Genomic DNA, 12,568 nt, shown 5'->3' with positions numbered 1-12,568 from the left:
CACAGATGGGTTATAGGCTTCGGTTGGTTGAGAACCGAAGCATAAAACTGGTTATATGCTTCGGTTGGTATGGGACCCGAGGCAAAATGCTGAGAATAATTTCAAAAATGCCACCGCCTCCTTATAGGCTTCGGTCCCGCAGTAACCGAGGCCTATAAGGCGAGTTAAAAACCCCATTCTACACTAGTGAGGCTTGATCTTGGCCATTGGATGATGCCTTAGAAAAGGAGGAAGCATTCCTAACCCTTGGATGCTTTGGATCCATGAGGTGGAGGAAGAAGTGTTGACTTGCACTTAGTCCACCTTGGCTCTTTTGATAGCTCATGGCCAAATCTCCTATTGGGCTTAGTCAAGCCCAATTTAATCAATTCAACTACACATTATTTGACTTATTATTCTAGAAACAAGGCCTAAACAATGGGCCAATCTTATTGTTATTCTATTGATTTTTGATACACCTCTTCAAATCTTCACATCTTCTTTGACCCATGTGAAGAGTGTAAGAAGCCTATGTGGGTTTGGACCATCTTGAATGAAGCCCAATTGGATCTTTTTTAGCATGCCCCTTGCTATTAGGCTTTTGATGGGCTTGGCCTTGGAGGTGCATGTGGGCCATGGATTGGGCCTTGAGCATGATTTGGGCCTAGGCGTTGGTCGAAGCTATAAGCCTTGTTGGGATCACATTAGTAAGTTCGTTAACGTTTTTGGTTAAGGAAAAACCCCTAGACTAGGACCTCCTACCACTCACACCACATAACACATTCTATTCTATTTGAGTGTGACTGTTTAGTAGAGTATCAAGATACCTCCTTACTGTCACCCTATGTCAATGCATACATTAACAAAACCAAGCACTAATCCTCCTTGGATTAGCATCAACCATTCTCAATTACCATTTTCAACATGCTCACCCAACACAATTACAATATATTCAGTTCATATCATAATAAATTTCATAATCATGCCTCATATCACTCATATAAGAAATAAAATATACTAAAGCAACAAAACAACTAAAGCAGGGCTTTAGCACCCGGTGCCCAAGCTAACGCTAAGCGCCATTAGTCTCAAAATTTTGGACGCTCAACGGTAAATTTGGCACTTAACGCTAAGGACTTAAAATATCTCCAGACCTATAGAGGTCCCCAACGCTCAAGCACCGCTCAGCGCTGATCGTAGTGCAAATTTTGACGCTTAGCGGTAGAAATGGCGCTCAACATCACACCAGAAAATAACACATTCATTGTTGGGTTTTTGAGCAATTTGGACCTGTTTCATGACTCTATTTGGTACTTCTACTTCATACTTCATAAAAGGTTTTAAATTTACAACAAGTAGTACCAATTAGACTCATGGATTTCAATTTTCTCAATTTCTCAATTTACAACAAGTACTTCTACTTCATACTTCTAATTTCTCAATTTTCCCCAAATTCAAACAATGCACATGGATTTCAATTTGTCAAACACAATTCATCATAGTACTAGTACAATCATTGACAAATCAGTTCAACAGAACTGTTCAAAGCATCAATCTATTACACCACCAACATCAAACATACAATTGATTCACTCTAACAATTTTTAGTTTCCTCTACTTGTTATCCTACTTAAACAACTTTATGAATGTCAAACACCACTAACTCGACATGATGCTTTATCTACACATAGAAACATCACAAGAACGATAAGGACATACTGTTATGATCACTAATATGTAGAGAATCATACTAATGAATAAAATGACGCATGCAAGCGAAAAAGAGCTCACGTGCAACAGAAAATAGAAATAGACCAAAAAGAAGGTGAAAACTCAACTTATGTGAATGGAGAAACTGATCGATTCAAGTTGAAGAGCTCGTCGTAAGGATCACGCCTTAGATAAGTCATTACACTCTAGAAAAGTGGTTTCTAGAGAGATACTGTGTTTTAAAATAATGAAACTCTTTTACAAAAATTTTATTTATAATAATACCTTTTAATATTAAAATAATCGAGTCTCACTATTTTTAAATCACTACTAGTCTTAAACATACAATTTTTTAAGGTTTTACATAAATTATTCAAATTTAATGTTAAAAAGAGTTTAAATTATTGGAAAACATTTATTCTAAAACCATTTTATAAAAAAATATTTTTATTATTACACTAATTATTGATATTTTGTTACTCTTTTAATTTTTGTGATAATTAATTAATTAATTTATTAAGTTAAAATTTATTCATAAAAATAATTGTAGTTATCAAAAAATATTTATTTTAAATTTTCTTTCTTTTTTAATATAAAATATTTATAATTATTAATTATTGACATTTTATAAATTGATGATCATCACAAAAGGAGAAAATCACACTTAGAACATACAAACAAGCAGAAAGGGCAAGCTAGAGTAGAAAAATGGTTTATCATATAATTGCATACAATTTTATAACCAAAGATACATACATTGGCCAAACATGTGATGACCAACAAAGAAGACACTAAGACTCAAAACACGATTATCCGAATACATGTAATCAGTCGGATTCACCGAATGCTTACACTTGTGGTGACCTCTACTGCTCTGCAGAGCCAATTGCTAATGGGTTTCACCCTACCAATTACATGGTTAGCCTTCAAACATCTAAGGCCATTATGCTGCCAAAGACTAGGGTCTCCTGCTACTTTCACCACTTGAGTTAGTACGCTCTACGTGAGACTAACTGACTCTTTTAGAGTGGCAGAATGCAATCCTTACTTGAATCCTAACTAAATTATATAATGAGGCACCACCACGAACCTTCATGGAATTACGTCCTAATCATGAGGCACCACCATGAGCTTCCACTAACATGGGTCATGGAATTACATCCTGAATATGAGGCACTACCTCGAAACCATCATGGAATTACGTCCTGACCAATGAGGCACCACCATGAGATCTCACCTAGAGATTCATTGAATTACGTCCTAAACCACACCAAAATCGTGTCTCACCTACCAAGCATAAAGTTATCATGCATACTAATTTCATGCAATCATTTATAACCAACCATCCAATCAGGTTCCATACAAAGATCATACCAAACTCATCAATTCCAGCCCATACAATCAGATATTACATGCATATTCACAAACTTCTTTCTTTAAATACGGCACTCCCAACCAATCATACAACTAACAACCAAAAACAGGGAAAAGAACATAAGTTCCTGAACTAGTCTTGCTCAAGCTATGGACCCTCGCTCAAGCGAAAAAGGTCTTTCACTCAAGCTACAGACCCTCGCTTAGGCGAGACTGCCAACAGAGAGCCCTGTAGGATTCACAAGTTCTTGCTTGGGCGAGCCCTCCTCGCTTAAGCGAGACCACTCCTCACCCAAAGGGGAGATCCCTCTCCTAGGCTACAACTAAGCGAAACACAAGCAGGAACTCACGAGTTCTCGCTTAGGCGAGCCCCTCTCACCTGAGCAAGATGACACCTCGCTCAAAACGAAAGTTCTCCGCCTGAGCGAGAGCTCGAGCAGAAACTTGGGCCACCTTCTACTATTCTCACCTAAGCGAGACAAGCTCGCTCTGGCCAAAGTAGTAGATCTCGCCATTGTTCAAACACGCATCAACAGACTTCTCATTCCAAACAAATATTTTCCAAGCATTCCATACAATCAAACAACTTACAACTCATATGGACACGAAATAAAGTCAAAACAGACAAGATAAAGTAAAAAGCACGTGAACTCTAGCTTCCCTTACCTTTTTGGTAGAGTTGAACTTGAAGGGGGTTTTAGACGCGATAGCAGAGACATGATAGTAGGAACCTAGGAACAAGAATGAGCCTATAAGAATGACCTGAAACTGAAACTGAAAAACAAGAATGGAAAAGAGGAGAAAAGTGGAGTCTAAATTACCCAAAGGAAGCGTTCAACGAAGTGGAAAAAGGGAGAGCTTACTTAAACCCTAGCAGAGCTTCTGTTGAGAGAAAAGGAGGGAGTAAGTGGTTGTTTTTTTGAAAAGTGTAGAGAATGAGATGGTTAGGGCAGTTTAGGGTCTTGGACACCCTATGGGCCAGCCTTAGGCCCAACCGATTAGGGTAGGCCTTTAAAAATTTAGGATAGAAAATAAAGTGTGCCTTACAACCCATATTTAAAAAATATTAAAATATAAAATATTGGTGACAAATAAATATTTGAATGTTAGCAGATGCGAGAACTCCCCGTGGTTACCAGAGTGATGGAGATTCTGCTACTTAGTTCGTCTTGGGTCAAACCCTTATATTATCTTGCTTTTTGAGTATTCGTTTTTGAATATTGTCGATCTATTACTCTGTTTTGTTATTGGCATCATGGTGTGCCTTAGTGTTTCATTCTAAGTACCTTGGATATCTGTAATGAGCGACATTATATTTCCCAACCTTGCTCTCTATATTATATTGTGTCATGTTTCATTTAATTATGTTATTATTTAAATAGGATGTTACGCGGGTTAAATATTAAATTCATTCATTCAAATTTAATTGATAAAAATAATTTTATTCATAAAAAATAATTTATTCCAAATTTTCTTTCTTTTATACTATAAGATTTTTTAGTATTAATTATTGATATTTTATTACTCTTTTAATTTTTGTATTAACTATTTAATTATTTGATTTAAATTTGATTGATAAAAATAATTTTAAATATGGAAAATATTAATTCCAAATTTTTATAATGAAATTTTTATAACGAAAATTTTATTACTATTAAATATTAAGTATTCATATTTATTGTTCCTTTTTTTGCGTAAATTAATTAATTACTATAAAAAAATATTTATTCCAAACTTTCTTTTTTTTATAGATTAAAGTAATTTTAATTATTATAGAAAAATATTTATTCTAAATTATTCTTCTTGGTGATAATTAATTAAATATTTCATTTAAATTTATTATTTTTATTTTGCATTTAATTTAATTTTTATCTTTCCGTATTTATGTTAGAGTAAAACACGAATATAGTACAATAATTTTACATAGAGTTTTAAATGATCTCCTAAACATATAAACTTTTAATCTATATTTCAAAATATCAATTTTATCCTCTAAAATGTAATTATTTATTAAATATTTAAAAATTGACCGTTATTTTTTATAAAGTTTTTTTTATAAAATCGTTTATCTCTATTGTTCTCTTTTTCTCTATTTATTAACAGTTATTTTCTCATTTTTTTAATATATTTTACTTTATTTTTAATAAATATAATTTTATTTTATATATTAACTTAATAACATTACATTATCATCATCTACTATTATAATATCATGTATATTTAAAAAATGCGTACACATAAGCACGACATCGCCTGTGTACGCTAGTTAGTTTTAAAATTTATTAAAAATTAAAATTCAAAGATAGGCCCAAAAGTGGTTCTGGCCTAATTAAAAAGTGTATTAACCTGATATAACCCTAGCTGCCTCATTCTTCTAAAGTTATTAAAGTTACGTTGTCACTTCTTCAGATTCATGAGGTGCCATCTACGACCATGTTTACTCAAACAAGAATCTCTTACACTTTCAACACTCAAATGAAGTCACTGTCGACAACGTTGGCCGCTATACGAGCTCCCACCGGCGTCGCTACTTTGTTCATTGTTGAACGCTACGTGAAGTCTACCAACATCGTCACTTTGTTCTTTTTCGCAGGTTTTGGCTGTGAAAGGAGATGGAAGAATGTTGTTGTGGTGCAAGGAACACCAAAAACGTGTGGTAGGTTTAAAAAGTACAAATGCGGTTATGTGCAGATCTCAAGCGGTTATGGACTTCGGGTGCTCGTGGTGAACATGTTGAATTGTTGTTGAGTTTGACGTTAATGATTGTTGGAGGTAGTTGAAATTTCTTTACAATTTATTGTGTCTGCATACTTAAGTCATTTCCTTCTTCTTTTTTCATTAGGTGGACATTGTTGGTATTGGATGTTATTTTTCTAATGATTCGTGGACATCAAACCATAAGAGGATTGTACTGGAATCAGGGAAAACAAATGAGATCCATGATTTGCACACATCTAATAGGGGAAACAAATGAGATTCATGATCTACACACATCTAATAAGGGAAACGAATGAGATCCATGATCTTTCATGAGATCCATGATCTGTAATGAGATCCATGATCTATAATGAGATCCATGATCTTTCATGAGATCCATGATCTGTAATGAGATCCATGATCTGTAATGAGATCCATGATCTGCACTGAGATCCATGATCTACATTGAGATCCACTAGAATCCATGATCTACACTAAGATCCATGATTTGCACTGAGATCCATGATCTGCACACATCTAATAGGGGAAACGAATGAGATCCATGATATGCACACATCTAATAGGTCTAATAGGGGAAACAAATGAACAAATTTTTGTAGTTATAAATGGATATTGACTGTCGATAATTTATGTTTTTCTTGTAGTGAGATTTGCATAGAGGGCACATCAATTAAAAAGACTTCCCTTTTGCAACAAATCTAAGAGGTTGCTCCATATAATTTTCTCCTATAAATTCCTATTTAGGAAAACATTTTTTACACCCAATTGATAGAGTAACCATTATTGAAGAGCGGCCATATTTAAAAGTAAACGAACAGTAGATAAATTTTTCACTGGAAAAAAAGTATCACCATAATCCAATCCAAAAATTTATATGTAGCCTTTGGCCACAAGTCAATCTTTGAGGAGATCAATAATACCATCAAGATTAACTTTGATAGCAAAACTTCTCCAACCAACAACATATTTCCCAAACGGTAGTAGGACGATCGCCCCAATTCTACTATTTGGACGAACACTTAATTCATCTAGCATGACCTGACGCCAACTAGGATGGGCTAAGTCATTAATGTCAAATTTTAGGGATGGACACAAAAGAAATAAAGTTAGGTATAAAAATGTGAAGATAATCTATGGTAACTCAAAGTAGTATAATGTGGAGAGGGATTATGACTAGAACATATACCTGTACATAGGGAAATTAGAAGGTCAAACTCAGTTGTCAAAGCCGAAGGAGACAAAATTGTTGGCACTTGAAGTGAGTCACGTAGTGGATGTTGGGAACAATGTCTTCAACTTTAAATCTCAAGTGATGATGGAGGAGGAGAATTTGATGGTGGACTAGGCACAATTGGAGGATCACATATAGCAAAATATTAATTGTACTAGACGGAGACACATAAGAAGAAGAAGGACCCCTTAAATAAAAAAGAAAACTCATTCAAGGTGACATTTGCAGAAACAAAATAGCACCTAAGAGAATGAAAAAAACATTTGTATCCTTTTTATGATTTAGTAAATCCTAAAAAAGGCATTTGTGTGATCTGAAGCTATGTAAACCCAAAAACTTTCAAAGGTAAGGGATATAAAGATTCGTGAGGAAATAAAGTAAAATGAGGAATTTTGTTATCTAAAACCAAAGATGGCATATGATTAATAAAATAACATGCGGTAAGAATAGCCTCACCATGAATTAAAAGAATGTTGAGTTGTTTAAATAAGATGTTATTCTTATGTTCAATCACCCCATTTTGTTGGGATGTATAAACACATGAAGTTTGATAGAGAATGCTATGAAAATGCATAAATTGTTGAAAAGAATGTGAAAGATATTCATGGCCATTATCAGTTCGCAAAGTTCAAATAGATATCCCAAACTGAGTTTTTATTTCATTATAAAAGGTTTGAAATATAGAAAAGAACTCAAACGGTTTTTTATTAAGAGCAACCAAGTGCATATGGAATAATCATTAATACAGGTAACAAAATATTGAAAACCTAGATTAGACTAAAAACGACTAGGTCCCTAAATTTTAGAGTGAACTAAGGCAAAAGGTGATGAACCACGTTGTGAGACACTACGAGGAAAAGAACTAAGATTGTGTTCCCCTAATTGACATGACTCACAATTAACTATGTAAATTTGACAAATTGGGAACAAGCTGTTGTAGTTTAGCAAGACTGGGATGACCTAACTGAGTATGAATGAGAGATGGAGACTACAATCATTTGTCCTGAACTTCGATTCTGTAAACAAACAAAGCATTCTCCAAGATCAGGTTTGAAGTGTTAAGATCAAAGCTTTGGGTATCCAAGAAAAATCTCAAAGATCAGTGCTAGAAAATGAAGATTTTTCTAAAGTTTTTGTGTAGACTCTTTGTCTCTCTATTACTTGGAAATTTGGAAAACTTGGTTGTTAAGGAAACTTATTTGGTAATTTTTGTAAAACTTATTTATTAAGTTTTGGAAAAGTAGGCTTACATCTCTCTTATAAATAAGAGAGAAATACTTTTTAGAGCAACAACTCACATATTGTGTAGACTTTTTGTCTTTCCCTTCTTCCATAGAGTAGAAAAGCTCTCTTCTGTGTTATTTTCTCTGATTCTACAATATTTTTGTTTTTTTTTTTATTTTGAGATAGGAATATATATATATATATATATATATATATATATATATATATTACTACTAAAAAATATCATATTTCTTGTCAATTTTGTTTTGAATTTATTTTTTAGGAAATATTTATTTAATTTGTTATGAAAAAAATTTTGTGGGAAATTGCTGCCAATTTTTTTGCAAAATATTTTGTATAAAACACTTTTCCAACAAATTTAAATTTTGTAGGAAATACTTATGAATTTTATAATTTTGTAGGAAATAATTCTCCACGAAGGAATTACTTGCCAATTTAGATCCTTAAAAAAATAGAAGGAAAAAGTTTTTTCTTACAAACTTTTTTAACAAATTTGCATGAAAATTTTCATGTAATATGAGAATTTTTAGTAGTGTCCGTCATTATTTACACAAGACAACATTCCTGTTTTTCTTTAGCTACTAAAAGTTTATATTCATTTGCTAGTTCATTGTGCATACGACTATAGATGGAGTGGTAGTACACCGTGACTGCAAAAGGGCTAAGTATTAGAACTTAAGACTCCTACCGCATTTTCTTTGTCATCCCAATCTTCATCAGAGCCAAATAAGCCACTAATCTGTATCCTATAAGCATAATGAATAGAGCCGATGCAGCCATGATTTTCCCTTGAAAATGTAACCCCATTTGTTCTATCAAAGGATATTCTGCAACCAAACACTGTCCATGAGAACATGGGTATGTGTCATTTGAGCCATACTGAGACCCAATCAGGAGATGGTATATGTAGTAGTTAATGGAGAAGTACTTGAGCCATGCTACAAATTTTGGTACATGTTGAATATAGTATCCACTAACTAGAACAGAAGTTAGCACAATCACTGAGGCCAGTGTGGTTGCGGATTTCTGGTCCATTACAATAGCACCAATGGCAAGGCCTAGTCCTTGTGAAACCAAGACATCGAGTAAAATAGTGAGAAGTGTGAATGAGAAGTTTACCACATTGTTTTTCAACCCTACCAACCAATAGATTATGGTGAGGAATATGGATGGAAGCACAAGCTCCATTGGAAGGTCACCAACCATCCTTGACATGAAGTATGAAGAGAGCTTGTACATTCCAGAGGATCGTTCCTTCTCCAGCATCATTAGCTCTTGAGGGAATGTGAATATTGCTTGATAGAGCGGCATGCTACCCCAAAAGCTAGTAAGGAAGAATAGAATTCCAATCTGCAAGTATATAGCAGTTGCATTACGATTTGTTTATTGCGAGAAAAAGTAAATGGGTGAGGAACACTAGTGACATATTAGGATGTGAGTTGAATTCAGAGAAGAATTTTCGCTACAACCATTTTGAAGAACAAACCTTAAATCATTAACATGTTTATGTTAAAACCAGAAAATAATTCAGTGTTGTAATTACAATTTACAACTAATGTGAGAAATAATATTTATATATACTTTAGGTCAGTCCAAATACATCTTATTTATCTGTTGAGAGTTATTACCTGATCCTGCAAGCGTGAAATATCACACTTATACCATAGTAATCCTGTAATAAGAGCAACCACAAGAACCTGAAAAACCTTCAGGCCAGAAAATGATGCATATTTTCTCTCTTTAACATCCCTTTCCAGCAGTACAAGAAACTGGTCTGACCAACTGGTAGGCCATTCCCCAAATTCATTGCCTTCAAATCTACCCTGAGTCCTACCGTATTCTGGAATTTCTTGAATTACTGGCTTAAATTTGACATCAAAGTAGTTCCTATATGCGGAAATCAATTTGTTCTTATTCAAGGCATGGTCCTCATTCGATTGACCAGTGTAGACACCTGCAATTTTTGTTCCCATGTGGCCAAATAAGAAAGTAAAACCATGTATTATATTTTAAGTAAACATTAATAAGAGGATATAAACCTAGAGAACTCTTCTTCATTCCTGTCTTTCTTCTCATACTTGCAGCATCAGTATGTAAAATACTTATTAAGTACGAAGAGTTCATTTATCAGTTCTAGTTTTATCCTCTAAATAAATTTTTAAAATTTCCATTTAAGTTCGATTGGACGAATTTCTAGTAAAATATTGGTTAAAGAAGAAAACAAAAAAAGGTAAAGTAAATCAAATTTTGGCAATAAGTTAAAATCAACTAATATCACATCTTTCTTTCAACTTTTCCGAAAGATGGAATGTAACTTTATTAAACTTAATTAAAAATTTCAAGTTATTTCATATTCTTAATTTATTCTTCTTAAATCCTCTGAATAAAAGTTAATTGGATAAAATTTTAATGTAAAAGTCATTCACTATAAGAGATTTTAAAAAGTTAGTTAAGGATTTTAAAACATTAAAATCATTGAAGTGACTAATGATTTATTTGCGCAATTATTAAACGTTGAAATTAGTAAATTTTTCGAAACATTTGTAGGTTATCAAAGAAAAATAAGATTTTAAAAATTTTGTATTCAGAGCATAAAGATATCTTTTTTTCTTTTTTTTTATAGGCAGAGTATAAAGACTGATAAATAGCAAAAGCTCAAAAGGCGTAAAATAAACAGAGAACACAGCTTACCATTTGCAAGATCCAAAAGGAAATCTGAGGGGTTCAATGGCATGGTAGGGGCAAATCCAATATTAGTAAAATATTCTATAGCTTCAGACCCATTTCCAAAATAGAGTAGGTTCCCTTCTGAAAGCAGTAATACCCTGTGAAACATGGAGTAAATCCTACTTGAAGGTTGATGTATGGTCATCACAACAGTTCTCCCTCCATTTGCTAGCTCCCACAAAATTGAGACAATTCTTTGAGCTGTTGTTGAGTCTAGGCCAGAGGTTGGCTCGTCCAGAAATAGCAAGCTTGGGTTTATGAGCATTTCTTGTCCAATACTAACCCTTTTTCTCTCCCCACCAGAAACACCTCTAAGAAGTGGGCCTCCAATGATGCTGTCCTTGCACTTGGTTAAACCAAGTTGAGCCACCACAGCTTTTGCATGCTCAATTTTCTCCATTTTGGATAAACTGCTTGGCAATCTTAGAAAGGCTGTGAACACAAGAGTTTCTGTCACAGTCAAGTGGGGATACAGAACGTCATCTTGTGTCACAAAACCTGTTTTCCTCTTCATTGCATTTGAGAAGGCTTTTCCATTATATGTTATGCTTCCATAAAGTTTTCCTCCAAGCTTGCCTCCCAATGCTGCTAGCAAAGTAGTTTTGCCACTTCCAGAGGGACCTAACATGGCAAGAATTTCTCCAGGTTCAACCATGCCTGTCACTCCATTCAGAACTACTTTCTCTTCTATTTTGCTCTTCAAAAATCCCCCCTTTCTGCTCTTAATTTTATAAATAACATCGCGGAACTACATGCAATAAGTAACAACAAATTTCAGCATAAATCCATACTAAAAAAATTGATATGTTAAGCACAAATATAGAAGCGCCTAGGAATGAGAAAAAAAAAATCATAATTTTCTATATAATTATTTTGGCTACTTTTAGAGAAACAACATGATTATGAACTAGCAACAAATTTTTCATTAACAATATTCGAAAAATAGTTTACTCTAAAAAAATACACACGTGGCTAGATTTTAATCATGAGGATAACATACGAAATTTTTTATTCCAATCAATGCATAGAGATAAATGCTACTTCCAAAATCACAAAACCTTTAGAGTTATTGAGGGATTTCCCTTGCAAAAGAGCTCAGGTGCTTCGTCTTGTACTGTTGTTATGTTGGAAGTTTGAGACTCTATGTTCTCCATCTCCTGCTCCATCTATATTCTTTTGCGACTTTCATAGTGCCATAAATTTGTGACCCTCTATATATGAATTAAGCATAAAGTAATATGACATAAAATACCACAATGAGATAACTTCTCTGTCCGTCTAAGTGTGATCGTGCTTGCAACTATAACTTCTTTAAGTACTATTATTTTCTCAAAATTGCATGTACGTGTTCATTGTCTACGATGCTAGTATTAGTATTTAGTAATTAGGAACCATTGAGATCTAGCACATATGTGTGGATCGTGGGAAATAAATTAGTGCTTACGTTAGTGCCGACTAAAGAGGAAAAGAAATACAACAAATGGTAAGTATAAATGGGAAAGATGACAATGACCATCGATGAGATATTTGTACTTTTGGAATCATAGTTTCCAAGTATGCGGTTCAAGGTATTCACAATTTGTT

The 12,568-nt window shown here is 33.8% G+C and overlaps 1 protein-coding gene across 1 annotated transcript; it reads right to left on the bottom strand.

The window, feature by feature from the left end:
• Positions 1-8,767: 8,767 nt before the first annotated feature.
• LOC114169162 (ABC transporter G family member 9-like) lies at positions 8,768-12,173 on the bottom strand. The gene is made up of 4 exons (XM_028054201.1): positions 12,043-12,173; positions 10,949-11,732; positions 9,886-10,211; positions 8,768-9,607 (listed from the first exon to the last, which is right to left on the bottom strand). The coding sequence occupies exons 1-4, from the start codon at positions 12,148-12,150 to the stop codon at positions 8,942-8,944; spliced, it is 1,884 nt and encodes a 627-aa protein (XP_027910002.1). The 5' UTR covers positions 12,151-12,173; the 3' UTR covers positions 8,768-8,941.
• Positions 12,174-12,568: the final 395 nt, after the last annotated feature.

The sequence above is a fragment of the Vigna unguiculata genome, chromosome 11 (genome assembly GCF_004118075.2).
Source record: "Vigna unguiculata cultivar IT97K-499-35 chromosome 11, ASM411807v1, whole genome shotgun sequence".
In the NCBI taxonomy this organism is placed as follows: Eukaryota; Viridiplantae; Streptophyta; class Magnoliopsida; order Fabales; family Fabaceae; genus Vigna; species Vigna unguiculata.
This window is presented reverse-complemented; position numbering and strand designations above follow the sequence as displayed.